The sequence below is a fragment of the Euprymna scolopes genome, chromosome 3 (assembly GCF_053919585.1).
Source record: "Euprymna scolopes isolate OS-2025 chromosome 3, ASM5391958v1, whole genome shotgun sequence".
In the NCBI taxonomy this organism is placed as follows: Eukaryota; Metazoa; Mollusca; class Cephalopoda; order Sepiida; family Sepiolidae; genus Euprymna; species Euprymna scolopes.
This window is the reverse complement of record NC_136484.1, coordinates 33,345,834-33,364,843: the sequence shown is the minus strand read 5'-3', so window position 1 is coordinate 33,364,843 and position 19,010 is coordinate 33,345,834. Positions and strand designations below refer to the sequence as shown.

Sequence of the window (19,010 nt, the reverse complement as noted above, 5' to 3'; positions counted from 1 at the left end):
AAATAATGATAAAGCAGAGACAGACTCGCAACGTCTCTTTAGTGGGGAAAAAGATTGCAGGGAAGAGAAAAGGCTACGAAGTCTATTTTGAACTCTATCAAGGCAGGATAAGATCTTTCTAGCAGCTCCTGCTCAGATGTGGCAACAGTACTCCATCCTTGAACAGATCATATACTTCATGTATATGAATGTATATATTTTAAATAATTCGCATTTTTGTTTCTTCGTTTCAAATATTAAATATGTCAATATAGATATATTTATTTATAGCTTTTTTTTTTCTTACTCACAATCTTACTTTTATTGATTATTCTAATATTGGGGAGGGGAATATAGACCTTGCAAATATTATTTGGCCTGTCTGTTTTATGTAATGTCAACTCCTATTTGCTGTCAAGGCGCAGTCCTTATTAGCAAAAATTGTATACAATTAGTTGAATACAGGTCACTCGTTTACCCACAGCTAAAGAACTTAAATTGTGGGTTCATACCTTTCCCCAAATGTCTTAGTGTCTAATTGAGAACAATGTTATTATTTTTAACTTGGTAGTGTTAATTCCATAGTTTGTGACAGTATCCATTAGGCCGATCATGTATCCCTTGAAAATATGTGCTGGGATGGGGAGGGGATAAGGAACACCACTTTACATCAAAAGAAAAGGGGGTATTTAAGATTACTCCCGCCTCCTCCTCCTCCTCCTCTTCTTCTTTTCATCACCCTGTTTCGTATCTTTTATCCTTACCAACTACTTAGGTGTTTTTAATGTGGTTGGTTGGAAGAGCAAAAATCCCCCACCCCCACCGTTTGACTGCATCTTCTTTGTCTTTATCCTCTTACCATTTTTCCCTGCGATTCTCTTCCATTTATCAATATTAATACACCTCTGTTGACTGGACTGTCAATGTCAGGGGCTCATGTTTATCGCCCACTATCACCAAACACAGCTAGTGATGAAGAGTCCACTCTATTAATGTCCAGCAAGGGGTCGGCCGCAGGTTACGTTGACTATCAATAACCTGAGCCTGTAATAGGTTTGGGTGGCCAGTCGTCACTAATGGTGGTTCCTGCCGTCACTCTTAAGATGTCCGCTTGACTTTTATCCTCAAGCCAGATGGTCAAACGTTAAAGCCTAGTGCTTCTCTCGATTCCAATGCTTATGGAAGTGTGCATGTGGAGTGATTTGCGAGGAAGAAGAGTTCTGGTAGCAGCCATTGGGCTAGAATGAATAGATGATAAGATGTGCTTTAAAAAAGAAAATAGCTATCCCCAATATATGAGAAGGCATCAAAAGATGTGATATAATTTTAACAGACGTAACCCACCTCCCACAACTGTTGTTGATTTTTTTTTTTTTTTTTTTTTTTTTTTTTTTTAACATCTGACATCAACAACCAAAAATGAGTGGTTTGGAATTAGTGTGTGTGTATACATGTATGCAGTATATGCATGCTATGTATCTACATGTATATGTGTGTAATAATGCATGGGAGCATAGTCTATATGTATACATGCATGTGTGTATATTGTGTATATATGAACGTGTGAATGTAAATGCATGTGTGTGTATAGCATATATAAATGTGTGACTATATATGCATGTGTGTGTATCTATGCATGTGCGTGTATGTGTATATATATGTACATATCTATATATATATATATATGAATGTATACATGCGTGTGAGTGTATATGTGTGTGTGTATGTGAATATATGCATGTGTGTGTGTATGTGAATATATGCATGTGTGTGTATATATGAATATATGCATGTGTGCGTAGTATATATGAATGTATATATATGTATGTGCAAGCATAGTATATATGATTTATATATATATATATATATATATATATATATATGTGTGTATATGTGCACGTGTTGTATATATGAATCTATGTATATGCATTTTAGTGCATAGAATATATGAATGTATATAGATATGCATGTGTGTGCGTAATATATGAATGTGCATATATATGCGTGTGCGGGCATAGTGTATATGAATGTGTATGTACATAGTTGTGTGCAAGCATAGTATATATGAATGTATATGTATAGATGTGCGTGTTGTATACATATATATCCATGTGTATGCATAGTATATATGAATGTGTGTGTATGTATATGTATATATATATATATCCATGTGTATGCATAGTATATATGAATGTGTGTGTATATATAAATATCCATGTGTATGCATAGTATATATGAATGTGTGTGTATATATAAATATCCATGTGTATGCATAGTATATATATGAATGTGTGTGTGTATATATATATCTCTGTGTATGCATAGTATTATATATGAATGTGTTTGTGTGTGTATATATATATATATATATATATATATATATATATATATCCATGTGTATGCATAGCATATATATGAATGTGTGTGTATATATATCCATGTGTGTGTATATATATCCATGTGTGTGTATATATATCCATGTGTGTGTGTACATATATATCCATGCATATGCATAGTATATATATGTATGTATGTATATATATATATATATATATATATATATCCATATGTATGCATAGTATATGTATATGAATGTGTGTATATATATCCATATGTATGCATAGTATATATATATATGAATGTGTGTATATATATCCATATGTATGCATAGTATATATATATATATATGAATGTGTGTATATATATCCATATGTATGCATAGTATATATATATATGAATGTGTGTATATATATCCATATGTATGCATAGTATATATATATATGAATGTGTGTATATATATCCATATGTATGCATAGTATATATATATATGAATGTGTGTATATATATCCATATGTATGCATAGTATATATATATATGAATGTGTGTATATATATCCATATGTATGCATAGTATATATATATATGAATGTGTGTATATATATCCATATGTATGCATAGTATATATATATATGAATGTGTGTATATATATCCATATGTATGCATAGTATATATATATGAATGTGTGTATATATATATCCATATGTATGCATAGTATATATATATGAATGTGTGTATATATATATATATATATATCAATGCGTATGCATAGTATATATATGAGTGTATGTGTGTGTATATATATATATATATATATATATATATATATATATATATATATATATATATATATATATATAAAATGCATGTGTGCAGTATGTATGTATGATCTCTTCTTTCTCTTACTCACTCCACATGCACTCCTCCATAAGCCACAGAGCTGAGCTAAGGGAACCATTTGGTTAGTAGAAAATATGTATAATTTAATATGCGTGTGTGCTGTATTTATTTATATATATTGTTAAAATATAATTATCCAATGACACGTGTGTGTGTGGTACATATATATATATATATGTGTGTGTGTGTGTGTGTGTGTGTGTGTGTATAACAGCAGATATGCACGTATATTTATAATACTTTTTATTCCTCTATTTCTTTATAGTCATAGGTTATCTTCTGACTGCCTTTTCGTAATTTCCGTAATCATTTTTTTTATTTGGTTTTTGTTCTTCATTTTTATCGCTTTCTCGCCATAATGGCCTCCCTACAACCTTGTTCTTTCTATTGATTATGGCTCCATGTCTTCAAAATCACTTGTAATATTCTAAATGTGTCTTACCTACACACTTATCTCTTTTACCTTTTGTGCTTTTTATTCACGGTTGCAAACTATCTTTTTGACCTCCCTGTTTCATCTTTTTTTGCTCCTTGCTGTAATTTTACTTATCAGGTCTGCTTCTATCTCCTTCCCCTTTTTCTCAGCAATGTAGTGGAGCAGACGCAGGTATGAAAAGCTGAAGCACGGTTGATTTGGAAAGAAAACAATAATCTCTTACACTTTGGCTTTTCTGGAATGAATTGATTTATCAGTAAAGAATCGATCATGATATTGTCTTTCTCATCTGGATTTGTTTTCAGGTAGCCACTCCCTCACACACACACCGCTATCTTTATCTCCCTCGTTTTTATTTTCTTTCTTTCTAAACTCCCTTTCAATTTTCCTCAGTTGAACTTTTGTTCATCTCCTTACTCTTCCAGAAGCTTGGTTTTTTGTACCACTGAACCCTCATTGCAAGATTTTGAAATGGATCAAAATCTGTTTATATTTTTATATCTTTTATAATTTTTTTTTTTTTCTTATCTGTTTCAAATCTTGTTACACTCATAAATAAGAACATATTCACTTTAGAATTTTCTGGGGGATTTTCTTTATAAAATGCCTCCCACCCCAAAAACCCCTCTTTTTTTATGCCTGTCATTTTAATTAGATTTGACTCCACCAAATTAGCATTTTTCTTAGTCCATAATTTTAATTATGTTAGTTCTCTTTTAATTTGTACTTGCTTAAATTATTTTGAGACTTCACTTTTCTGAAGGATGAGCCTTCAGAATTTATTTTTACCTCTGGGGTTTTAATGAAATATATACCATAAGAAAACATTTCAAAGGTATATAATTTCTAAAAATGTTTGAATTTCAATTGTTGTAAAACTTTTTTTCATGAAAACTTAACCCCACAAAATTCAAACTTTTCCTAGTTTTAGTTGTGTTATATATACTTGCAGACCACGCGACATTGCCCGGTCATAAAATCACTTAAATATGATATTTTAATTTATGCAGATTTCATATTTATTATTATAAGCCAATTCTCTATTGATTATTATATTGTGCTCAATATATAGTAGTGATTTCAAAAGTTTAAAAAAATATATAATTGGGGTGCCGTCAGCTAGAATTGAAACCAAAACATAGCTCTCCAACCTTAAAGCTTAATAAAATAACGTTGTGAAATGTATAAACGTATATTTGCACATGCGTAAAAGAGTCCTTTAAGTCCACTTATGCCTGCCAAGTTTCAGTGTTTTTTTTTTTTGATTTTTCAATTTTGACTCCTTAGCAGCTATTTTTACCAGCCAAAAACCAAATCGAGTTTGTTCCACAGTTTCAAATCCCTATACTTCAAGTTTCAAATCTGTAGACCAAAAATTGATAGGAGTTTGGCAGAGACTGTTCCTCAAACAGACAGACAAGCCACTTTTTATTGTCCAGTCATAAAGTATGCATAAATATTATATTTTAATTCATACAGATTTCTTATTTATTATTATAGAGCCATTTCTCTTATCCAATATATAGTAATGATATCAAAAATTATTAAAAAAAAATATGACTTGGTTCAGTCTTAGTTGTTATTTATCTCTCCATTATTGTTACTGTTTGAGTTATGAACAGATAGATACAAAAAGTTAAAAATTAATCGACTTTTATGAATGTTTAATTTTGAGCATGTGCACAAATAACAGCAGCAGTGATTTTTTTTTTTTTTTTTACAGTGGTCACCACTTATCAAGGCCCGGAAGCCACTCAGGGATAAGGGTTATTGCAAGTACATTACGTTAGTGTGGAGATTTGATGAAGTGTTTACTTAAGGGGGCGGTTCATTAGGAATTTGTTAACGTTGGACTTGAACACATCCAAGTTGTAGTCAGGTGGGAAGCAGGTAGACGGAACAGAGTTCCATAGGCATGCAGTTCTAAGAAAGAAGCTTTGTTCATGGAATCCACGTTTTGATTTAGGCACAGATAAAGAGTGGGGGAAATTTTTCACAATGGATTCAGCTAGACGGGTGTTTTTCGTGAAAGATTGGCGAGGGGGGACCAGAAATTGGAGTTCAGACGAGCACCTGCCATGGAAATAACGATAAAACAAGGATAGGCTCGAAACGTCTCTTCTGTGGGAGAGAGGTTGCAGGGTAGAGAAAAGGGCATCCCCCACTAAGCCACAAAGTCTATTTTGTACTCTGTCAAGGCAGGATAGGCTGTTTTTAGCAGCTCCTGCCCAGATATGGCAGCAGTATTCCATCCTTGGACGTACTTGGCTTTTAATGTTTTATTCAACTTACCCTGCCAAGGTCAACTGTTTTATTTTCAAATTTGATACCTTAGCAGTAATTTTGCCAACTAAAAAGCCAGATCAAAAGTATTCTACAGGCCTAAATGCTCTATATATCAAATTTCTACTCTCTAGACAAAATATTCAGAGAAGTTTCTGTTTAAAAATTATTAAAACAAACTTTTTAATAATCTCAACCATGGATATGCAAGCAACTTCATGAAGGTTAACTAATTTTCAACTTCTTTTGAAAAACAAGTGTTCATTAATTAATTATTCATTTTGTTATGGTTTATTATTAGATGATTGGTTTCATTTAACTATTACACTTAATTGTTTTTATGCATAGTTTCTATATTATGCATAAGTGTGCAGAATTTAGGATGAAAACGTTCTAACATGCGGACATGTTATATATATGTGATTACTTTATTTAACCACATAAATTAATATCCAAAGATATAATTTTATGCGTAAATTTTTCAGTATTTACTTCGACAGTGCTCAATATATAGGTAGAGCTAGGTGGCTGATTAGAATTGCCGCAGTGACCACTAGAAAGCTGATTGATTAACAAAAAAACTCAATAGCATGTGCATATATATAAACGCGCAACAACCACACCTTCTCACATAAGCCTGACGATTTCTCACGAGAATAAAACGCAGAATATTCTGTGTAGCTTAATTGCTATATATATTTTCATAACTTATATATATATATATATATATATATATATATGTAGGTGACCTTGTCTTTGTGTGTGCAAAAAGTCTTTACCAAACTCCTATCTGAATATTTGGTATACAGACTTGAAACTTGATATATATATATAGTGCATTTGGAGTTTGGGAACACTTTGGATTTGGTTTTTCTCTCCGCTCACACTCACATGCACACAAACATTAACAAACATGCAGACACACACAACTCCTTGACTTATTATTGTCAGCAAATCTGTATAAACTTTATTCATTGAAATATTCCAATCTTTTTCATTGAACTCTGATTGTAATATGAAATCAAATGAGCATTAACTCTTATAAAAAAACTTTCAATGAGTTATAATTTATTTAATTGAGCAGAGAAATTTTGAATACGATTTTCCTGATCCCTGAAACTCACGGCTCGTAATTAATCAATTCAGACTTCTTCTAATGTCTCAGCTAATGAACTTCCTTGTTTTTACAAGAACTCTAAAAATATTCTGTTTTCATATTGCTGTAAACTTCCATTTTAAACATATATAAAATATCTCTTTAGTGAATAAATGCCTTTTTAACTCATTATTTTATTTTGTTTATTGAATGACAATGACTCGTTTTTCTCACATTTGATTATAAAACCTGCAAATCTTTTCCACTGAAAATATTTTTTCTGAATTCAGATCATTCCAAAAATACTTTTCTCCTTACAAAACCAATGAACATAAAGATCAACATCCCTAAAACTGGTGATCGAAATCTCATGATGTGATTTTAGCACAAAACCTTCTAATCTTAACAACACCACCAGTTTTAGGGAGGCGATCATTAGTTTTTAGAGATATGTTCTTAACAAGTGGCTTTATATTTAAAAAATATTTTTTGTGTGCTGATGCTGTTTTGACGTCATCTGTTAGTGCGGCAACTTAATCATTCATTTTCAAAAGCATCAATTTAAAGAAATTGAAAATGAAATGTAAGTTCTTGAATCATTCGCTCTTCATTTGTTACATGGGATGATCTGACAGAAAAACGAGACACATACATGCACAATCATCCCATGTTTCTTTTTTTTGTTTTATAATGTTGAAAAATATTTATACAAAGTGGAACGATGAAATTGTCGCCGTAGAAAAGATGATTCCATGTCTGTTTGATGTAAACTGGTTTTCTATTTTTGTTGCAGACTATCTGCTAGTTGGCCAGTTGTGTACAAATCCCAAGAGCAATAGGAGCCTTCTATCATGTCTGAAAGTGACACAATGTTCAATGAGCGAGATCAGAGATGCACTGCTGTACAACTCATGTTCTCTACCAATCCAATTTATGACAGCAGGACCATTGTAAGCACCTCCAAAATGCATCACTGGATTGCCATTAATAACAGATATGCCCAAGGTGATGAAAACGAAGTTTCCGGCTACGGTTTTGGTCTTGAGTGTGGTTTCAAATGAGAGCCACATCATGCCACCTCACATCTTCGAAGTCGGCTTGAAAGTCAACACCAAAGTGTACCTGGATGTGCTAAAGAGTGTGATGATCTCCTGGTGCAATCAGGTGGCTGCTGGCAGACCCTGAGTGTGGCAGCAGGAGACCTTGGGTGTGGCAGCAGAACTCGGCACTGACCCACAAGTCCAAAGAGACCCAGGCTTGGCTTCAGAAGGAATGCTACAACTTTGTACCCTTCTCTCACTGGCCTCCCCTCCTCCCCAGACCTGAACCCACTGGACTTCTTCTTTTGGTCTTATATCGAGAACATCACCAACATGACCTCCCACAACACCAAAGCCAGCTGATCGTCGCCATTTGCCAAGTATTTGCTGAACTCCCACTGGCACTTGTGGAAAAGGCATGCCCCCAGTTCTGAACCCATATTGAAGCAGTGATTGAGGTTGAAGATGGCTACATTGAATAGATGTCAGCCTTACTCAAGTTATCTGAAGTGATTTTTTTCAATAAAAGTTTTAAAATAAAGCTGTAGTGTTGTTTTCTGTTAGGGTGACATTTTTATCATTCCACCGTGTAGATAAAAAGTAACTTTATTACATATACTCAGCGTTTCCATTATTTGAGTTATCCTTATGTATGAGTGTATGCACTGATGATTATGAAAACCTGAAACACTAGTGTCTGTACGTATAAAAAATAATCATTATTTATGATTATTAAAGCCCCTTTAAGACATTAAAGTTGAGTATTGTCTGAGAACTTAAAAACAAAGCAGTCAACTAGCGCTTATGCAACATTCACAATTCAATCATTTGAACTCTCTAAACTGTTTACTATCTGCGCCCATGTTTGATGTTTATTCTTGTGGCAACTATTAGTGGCCTGGAGATAACGGTTTAGCAAATGGGGTTAGAGGTGGCTTCGTGGCTGGGTTTGAATCTCTCGATCAGTAGGAATTATCAGTTCTTACACTGATGATTGTGAAAGCATGAAACCCAAGTGTCTGTAGGTATAAAAAATAATTTATATATATATTTGTGTGTGTGTGTATATATATATATATATATATATATATATATATATATATGACTGAAGGATCGGTCGAAAATTATGTACCTGTAAAAAAAAGTTTAATTTTTTTTCATAATATTATTTTGTATTCCTGCTCGTCACCAATTGAAAATGAACAAAGAAAAGTTATAAGCTTTTATACTTTTTGTATTCTTTTTTATACATTTCCATTCATATATATATATATATATATATATATATATATTCAGATCATTTTTTAAAACTTTTTTACTCTCCTTAATATCTTTCATAGTTAGCCATTCCTCTCTTGTCATATCAAAGTATTTTACTCTTTTTTTTTTTTTTTTTTTTTGCGTCTCTTAATTTTCTACCTTTCCTTTATCACCCTCTGCCTCACTTTCTCATCTTTTGCATTTGACAAACTTGCAAATAAGCCCTATCTACATAGAGCTTCCGACTCTTGACCCTCTTTCTCATCTCCAACACAAGCTGCCAATTTACATAGTATCGCTAAAAATCCTTTTTAAGCACACTCCTTCTCTAGTGTGTGCAGACCTTTTGGACACGCGTGTCATGCTGTGTATCAACTTGTCCATCGGTGTTACTTTATGTCCTTTATTTTCCTTCCACTTCAAACCAAGTCGAGTAGAATAGTTGATGGCCCGAAAGGTTACTAATGCATACAATTCCACCATCCACCTTCTTGTTCCGGTCCCACATTTCATCTTATCTCTTTCACGTTTTCTTGGTTTTAAAGACGCTACCTTTTCTCTGATTTACCATTCCATCCTTTTCATCGTTATTATTTTAGCCAGTCTGCTGCCTTTTAATATCCAAAGTATAGGCTACGCCGAAAAAATGAAAGAGGCCTACCATTTTGATAAATAAAGTTTATTGCTATAAAACAAAAATGAAAAATGATTAATAAATTCTTGGTTTTCTTTCTTCCCTTTGTTTCTGCCTTTATTCTTATACATACATAATACCTATATGTGTTGTGCCTGGAAAACATTCTATTGATCTTTGTAAATCATAATTTGATGGAGGCTTTGTGTCTGTCTTGGAATATATACTAGCTCTGTTCAGATTATTAAATCTATGAATTTGAAATTTGTTGGGAATGATTCCATATCTATGCTCAAGAATAATTTCACTACAGATTAGCCAGCTGGTGTTTGTGTGTATATATATATTTGAATAAATATTAATTTTTATACTTACAGACACTAGTGTTGCATGCTTATGCACTCATCAGTGTAGGAAGTGATAACTACTTCTGGTTGAGAGATTCAAACCCAGTTATATATATAATTAAATTTATCTATTATTTAGCAGTTAATGATGTAGATGTATAATTTTCAACTAAAATGTTTTTAAAAGTGCAACAAAAAATACATAACATAAAATAAATCTAAGGTAATTTTTAAATTCAATTTAAATTAATTTTTTATATTTTACTTTGTAAAGTTTATAAAAGTGAACTTTGAAAATTGATAAATTTCAAATTAAGTCTTGTAACTTAATTTTTGAAGTTTATAAAAAAACATTTTGTTTAATCATGTTTATGCTTTGCAAGAAATGCTTTTCTAACATGTAACTCATTTTTTTAAGCTCATATTTTACTGAACAATACCTCAACTTCGTCTCACCACCAATTCAATGTAAAGAAAGGAATCTCTGTTGCGTTCAACATTGAGTAAAGGCAATATGTAGTAACAATAATACATTTTAAATTGCTTACAGGGAAATAACTTTAAACAGTTTTTTTTTCCATTGATTCTTGATTGAAAGAACTTGTTTTTTGAACTGCAGTTACAAATTTGTTCCCTAGTGCTCACAATTGAATATTAGAGCAATTTATTTTACTATAACCTGCCCGGGGTCATATTAAACCAGAATATAAGATTTGTAAGTGTACCTTTTGTTAGTTTCTAACTTTTAACAACTTTCCTTTATATGATAAACTAGACCCTCTAGGCTTAGACAATTTGTTTAGTGTATATGTACATATATATATATATATATATATATATATATATATATATATATGAGTAGGTGGTAGTTTGCTTGGAGCATTGTTGGTAAAGGAATATATGGAAGTTTTAAAAGCCCCCCCCCCTCAAAAAAAATAAATAAATAAAATTACCCCCAGCTCCATACGGTTAAACTAACCACACTTTTCTGCAATCCTGTCCTCTTCTCTTCCATCATGTTGAATATACTTTTGTTTTCTTTTTTTGAAAAGGGGCGGTACCTTTCTCCCGAAATTAATCAAAGTTTCATACCATCAACGGACTTTATATACACCACACCGTACATACCAGCAACTTGGTTATAAAATCGAGATGAGGAATGATAGATGAATAAACAGTTAGACATATCTCTTCTCAAACACACCCGTCTACTTGTTTGTTTGTTTTTCTTTCCTTTACTCTCATGATTCCGGTCTTTTTCGCATTGTTTTTGGCTTTTAAAACTTCCATATATATATATATATATATATATATATATACACACACTAGTATGAAGACCAACGAATGTTCCACACTTCCAATATATTTATTGTCATCGAAATCTGTGAAATTGTCCATTTTTCAATCAAATCGATTTATTACCTGCTCTAGTTGGGGATGGGAAGAAAGCTTCACATGCCTCTCCACAGTGAGTTAGTCTACAATACATTGTAGTCTACATGGCACTGTAGAGAACCTACTGTTGATTTTATAACATTATTTTTATATAATGGTTTAAATTTAAATGCAAATGTTAAGTACCATGGTTCAATTGTGCTTTAAACAAAAATATTCATTTCGAACGCACCCCTTTTTTATTAAAGAACTTACTGTTCAATTTTATATACCAAGCCCTTCTGCTTGTGAGATGATAAAACTTCCACAAATGCGCTTGTAAAGTTAGGTTGTACAAGGGTGTTAACTTTGGTAAAAATCAGACTGTTCCTTTTTTTAATTGTATTTTTTCAGTTATCGATTTTCGATATTTATTGGAGGCATTATGATACAAAACCTACCTAAGAACACTCTCAGACACATGAAGTACATTAGTTAAAAAAAAAAGTCAGCCCAGACGTTTTAGAGTTCATAGGGAATGAATTTGCACTCTCTCACACACACACACACACTTACATATATATATATATATATATATGAGCCTAAATTCTATTATATGTTAAGTAGTTTTTAACGCCAATACATAGTTAAAGCAAAATAAATTATTTTTGACTATTAAAATAATTTCCAACGCTACTGATAATGTTTTCATTTATTTATGTTAGAATTCATTTTTAGAAGAATGACATAAATCATAAATCTATGACATCACATCAAAGCTATAATTATTTTGTTAAGGTAATGTTTTAAGATCTAGTTATAAGAACGTGTAAATAGCTCAGTTCATAAAACATCAAACTGAAGATCTCAAGGTTTTCATTTCATTTCTGCTCATGGCACCCGTATGAGTTAATAAATGAATAAATAAACATTATCAGTACCATTGGAAATTATTTTTCAGGGTGGAATGATAAAGCTGTCGCCCTAAAGAAAACAACGCCACAGTTTATTTTAAAACTTTTATTGAAAAAAATCAATTCAAGTAACTTGATTATGTAGTAGAACTGACATGTAGCCACCTTCAGCTTCAATTACTGTATCGATACGGATTTGGAACTGGGAGCATGCCTTTTCCAAAAACACTGTTGGGAACTCGGTCGATGGTGGCGATCAGGCTGGCTTTGGTGTTGTAGGTCAGGTGATGTTCTCAACACCTGATTAAACGAAGTAGTCCCTGGGGAGGAGGGGGGGCCAGTGAGAGAAGGGTACAAAGTTGTAGCACTCCTTCTGAAGCCAAGCCTGGGTCTCTTTGGACTTGCGGGTCGGCACCGAGTTCTGCTGCCACACCCAAGGTCTCCTGCTGCCACACTCAGGGCCTGCCAGCAACCACCTGATTGCACCAGGAGATCATCACTCTTTAGCATATCCAGGCACACTTTGGTGTTAACTTTCAAGCCGACTTTGAAGATGTGAGGTGGTATGATGTGGTTCTCACTTGAAACCACTCCAAAGACCATAACCATGGCTGGAAACTTTGTTTTCATCACTATGGGCATGTCCCTGTTATTCGTGGCTATCCAGCGATGCATTTTGACGGTGCTAGCAATTGTCCTGTTGTCATAACTTGAATTAGTAGAGAGCATGAGTTGTACAGTGGTGCATCTCCAATCTCGCTTGTTGAACATTGTGTCACTTTTGGACATAATAGAAGGTTCCTATCGCTCCTGGGATTTGTACACAACTGGCCAACTAATAAATGGTCTGCAACAAAAAAAGAAAACCGGTTTTCATCAAACAGAAATGGAACCATGTCTTTTACTAGTGCGACAATTTTATCGTTACATCCTGCACTTTATCCATTGCATAGATTACAGATTTTGCTAATTATAGTTTGCTTCTTTTTATTTTTAGATTATGAAAAATGATCATTTTTGTGTATTTTTGATAATGTTAAGACTTGAATAAATTGTATTTTCAAAATACCATGAGATATCTAACTGGAATTTGGTTTCATTTCAGCTGGTGCTGCCTATTTCCAACATTCAACAAGTCCACTGTTCAGAGTGAAATATCAACATCATCGTAATTACCTGCAGACGTTCCGAGCTTTGAGCTCCTCAGCTGAGCAGACTGCAACAGATTCAAACACCGATTCAACCGCTGACGAGGACTACCATTCCATAATTAAGGACACTGAACGTTCTAAAGGTAAGAAAAATGGCTTCTTTTAATGAGATTAAGATCAACTGATTCTTTAATTCCAATTAAGATGGCACACTTTTAAGGATAATTTCTTTCTTGACTCACTTCAATGGGTTCAAAGAGAGGGAAGGCCTTTGCCAGAAGTGATAAATGCAAACAAATATAATCCGTATCAGACCTGGCTCTATGAGACACTGCTTCTTTTATAGAGTACCAGAGAAGAATGGCTTGTCAGTCAATCCAGATGTATGATTGGTGTAATTGATACTAGTGCAGACTATATAATCGTTTATCCTGAGTTGGTATTTATCTCTATCTCACTGCAGGAAGATATAACACAAGGATGGAAGATGAGAGTTGATAAACAAGCTCACAAGAGGTGTGTTCATTCTTGCCTTCAAAAATGCCTTTTGTTATATTGTTGTGTACAAGAAAATGTACTTTACGTTTCCCAGGAGCCATAATAGTAATCTATATATTAATAGAATAGCGTGTGTGTGTTATTTATTTTGTGTGTCACGTTTACATGTCGTTTAATTGTTATAGGCTTCCATTTCTTGAAATAAATAATTTTACCAAGAATTCTTTATAGGTTTTAGTCTTAGTTTCGATTATAACTGATGGCACTCCAGTTATATATATATATATATATATATATATATATATATGTATATATTTTTTTTTTTTCATAAGTTTTGGTTTCGGTTTCGATTCAAGCTGATGCATTCAAGTCATATGGATATATTTTTTTATTTTTGAAATCGCAACTTTATAATATATAAAAATTGATAGAGCATTAACTCTATAATAATATATACAAAATCTGCAAGAATTAAAATATATTTAAGCATACTTTATTACCGGTTTATGCTTGCTAGCTTAAATAAATACTTTTGCAGTTTTAACAAAAGAGCTACAATAATATAAGAGTGTCTCCATTTACGCTGAACATCTACAGAATGCCAACATCAATATATTACATGTGAATGAGTCCCCTGTGGAATTTTCACAGGTCTTGCTAGTATATTAGTATTACATTAACCTTAGTAGAAGTTAGTATCCCCAGTGATGCTCAGTTAAAAAGAGCTGAGAGGAAAAAGATAATCAAGTACTAAGATCTTATGTATGACATGAAAAGAAACTGGAATCTTAGGAAGATCTCTATCATTCCAGTAATTATAGGAGCAACTGGACTCCTGAAAAAGAATTTCAAACACTATCTGGCAAATATACTAGGTGAACCAAGTGCAAGGGAGATTCAAACAATTGCACTTAAAGGAACATGCAGAACCTTAAAAAGATCTCTTGGTTAGAATATCCGAGTTAGTGGGTGAATGTTTGGCATCTAATAGGATTCCCCATCCCCAGCTTCAACAAACTGATAAAATTTAAATAAAATGAATGTGCTCAATATCCTAGATAGAGCAAATTTATTTAAATACCCAATTGCCCTGGAGAAAAAAAAAATTTTGCTGTGTTTTGTTATACTGGTATATACTAGAAACAGTAGTCAGCAATGCCTGTGGGCGATAATAGTAATATTGCAGTATTACATTTGGTAGGTTGTATAAGTTATTATGAATATTTTAGTTAGAGTAGATGTGTTTAAACGCTGCATTAGACGTCAGCAAAAAGATTGATGTATTTTGTAATAATGTTGCATATTAAACTAACAAGTCAGTGTTGCACAGGAGACATGAATAATAAGGTAGTACAATTGATAAGTAGTATATGCTGAATCCGATAGTATGTAATACCATACAAAGAACATATGTACGTAATTATACAGTAGGACACTTGTAACATGATACATAGTATTACACTTAGTAAGTTGTATATGTTAACTCAAATAATGCTCAGTACTCTAGACAGACCGTGTGTGTTTAATAATATACTTAGCAAGGGATATATCTAGAATTGGAAAGTGCTCAATATGCTAGATAGAGCAGGTGAGTATAAGAAACATTAATACATTTGGTCAGAATCATACGTCATAATTATCCTTTATAGAGTCGTTGTTTGTAATCATTATCATAGCATTTCACTTCATCTCGAGGTCCATCGTCAGGCAGTGTCTGAGGCATTCTTCAGGTCCGTGTCAGAGCATGCTTCGCGTAGGGAACAGTCTGTGAGGATGTGTACAGTATTTATAATAATATTTTTACACTTGGTAAATGGTATATGCTGAATCGGTAGATGCTCAATATCCTAGATAGAGCAAGTGTGTATAATAATACAGTAAGTATATTTCCTATGTGGTATATATTTGATGGAAAGACAAGAAACTTGATCTTGCCTGGGAGCAATAATTTTAAAATTAAAACTTCAGTGAACAACTTACATTATTATTAAAATTGTGCATTTACTGACTTGTTTTTCTGTGAATGTTGTCTCTGCATATACCAGCAGCTTACGTAGACTGCCGGAATATGGCAAACACACTTAACCAATGAAAAATTGATTGACCAGCCAGCATCACAAACATGCTGTGTGTGTTTAGCCTATGCAAATTTCAGCAGACGACAATAAATTGGAAGAAAATATTAGGTTTTATTCGTGCAAAAATGTTAAATCATTAAAAAGTTTTATAAATGTTACTACAAATCTATTGAAAAATGAAAATATACTTACATAACTTTCTATTTCTAAAACTACCTATATAGCAATTAAGCTGGGATCCCCAATATTACACGGCCGACAAATGACAAAAACTGCCAGATTATACCGAGTGAACGGAAGTCAATAAAAAAACGAACAAAAAAGAGAAAATAAAACAAACAACCTACCGTAATAATTTCATAAATTTTACTGTTTTATTTTTTTTTAAATGGCAACTGTTTTTTTTTTTCTGTGTTTTTATTTTATTTTTTTTATTATAAAAGTTTTGTTTCTTTGAATTAGTGAACAAATATATTTTTTGCTTTGTTTTTTGTTTATGTCTGGAAAGTTATTTTGGTATTTTTTTTATGATGTAACCCAGCGTTATTTAACCCCTAAAAAATAAAATTAAAATCTTTTTTTTTTTTTTCCTAATACATTTAAACAGCCTTTAAAAAAAGGGTTTTTTTTTTTTTTTTTTTTTTTTTTTACAATCTAACTCCATGTAGTATATACACCCCCAACCTCCCCATATTAAGAACGGCCTTCAGAATAAACACCTCCCAACCTCTCCATGTTAAGAACAACTTTTGAGGTTGGGCGTGTTTATTCCGAAAGCCGTTCTTAACATGGGAAGGTTGGGAATGTTTATACTACACTGGGTTAGGTTGTAAGAAAATACCCTCTTCTTTTTCCAATTTTTTTGCCGTCTGCTTGATCTTGTCTCTTTTAATTCGGCGGTTTTCATCGTTTGCTAGGCGTTGCCAAACAATACTCATGGAAAGACAGGACTGCAGAAGTACCCATTAATTTATTTATTAGGATAAAACTTTCTTTTCTCATTCTGATCACCTACAAGTGGAAGACAATGTTTGCATAAAACATATATGCAGCGGTTTGATGAATAATGTTCACTTATTTTTTTTTATTTATATATTCATACTTTTTCTCTTTGGACTTATACATTTACTGAAACGCACTGAAATAATCATGTAATTATTTAGAAACCCATTACAAACGTGAGAAGGGGATAGTGTTTTGCAACTATTGCATACTTTCACCTAACAAATTAATAACAGATGCTGTAAAAAAAAAAAAAGAACATTTCTTTTCAGGATGCAATAGTGCTAAAAAAACAAATACAAATATAATAATCGCTCAAAAACAGAAAATTGAATACTAGTAACCTTTAAAATTATCCTAATGTTTCATAAATACTGGCAACTTATTTTTAACAATTCAGCATGTTAACATATGTGCATAAGTAAAAAAAAGTATACATAACGTCTTTTAACAGTAGATAATCGCACAAACATATAAAATTAAATCAACTTCTACACATGATGCAATTTTTCTAATAAAAAAATAAAATAAAATAAAGCACATATACAGCCTCTTTGTAGTCTTGATAATCGCTCAGAATTATTAAAATTAAATACTGGAACCCTTAAAATTTTACTACGATGAGCTCTAACAAATGTTTTGAGAATTATTGATATTTTAACATGCATTACCAAGTGAACAGAACTAACATAAAATGTAATCAAACGCATATCGCTCTTTCCTTGCTTGGATGGAACACTCTCAAAATGTAAACACAGCATTGGTTTGAGATTGTAAATATGCACAAAATACTGACACTCCACCCCCAAAACGGACCTAAAAAAATTTCTTTTATGAGTACCAATATTTAATTTTCTATTTTTGAGCGATTATCAAGACTTGAATGATACTATATTTGTTTGTTTTCTTTTGCAAGCTGTGACTTCTGTCGACACTTTTTAGAACTGAGTAAACGCTTATAAATACGTTAAAACACTAAAATATTATGCAGGTAGGTTTCAACGTAAATTTCATTGGCTACAGAAACACTTATTTGTTATATATTTGTTTTTGTTTTTTCTTTACCAGTTTTAGTTTCTGTGGAGTATTTTATTATTTAGAAAATGTGCTAGTGCTACTTTTAGAAAAAAAATGCATGCAATATACTGAGAAGAAAAACAATGGCCCCTTTCAAAGGATACTATCATTAGTAGGAGGCAGTTATCTACCACTGATTTTGCTTAATCTAAATAGCGCAGGCACGAAACATGAAAATATTGTAAGGAGGGCAAAATATAAGCGACATGTATATATATATTATTTTATTGTTGTCTTCAAGAATTGGGTATCCCTATTTTTCCCTACGTTAGCACTTTACTACAAACCTGGGGGAATTTCCTTTATATATATATATATATATATATATATATATATTGTTAGATCATCATCTCCACCATTCCCAGCCAATTTTAGATAGCAACAGATTTGGTTGCTATGGTAACCAACAGCCAATCAGAAAAAAAAGTCTCTCCATTCCTTACAAATTCTGAGAAATTTGAATACCAGTAATTTTTTTATAAACTTTTGTTTTACTGAACGAAAATTGAAAAAAAAATTTTTTTTTCAAAATATATCTGAGAAGGTGATTTATGAACTGTAAAAATTGTTTGAAATTTGGTCTCAAAATGAGTTAGCGGTGAAGC

At 32.3% G+C, this 19,010-nt stretch overlaps 1 protein-coding gene across 1 annotated transcript in view; it reads left to right on the top strand.

Annotated features, from left to right (window-relative positions):
- LOC145254560 (heat shock protein 75 kDa, mitochondrial-like) overlaps positions 1-19,010 on the top strand; it is a 421,952-nt gene that overhangs the window by 17,791 nt on the left and 385,151 nt on the right. Inside the window, exon 2 of the mRNA XM_080113123.1 lies at positions 13,705-13,893. Within this exon, the coding sequence (XP_079969249.1) occupies positions 13,705-13,893 (189 nt within the window). The remainder of the gene's footprint in view (positions 1-13,704; positions 13,894-19,010) is intronic.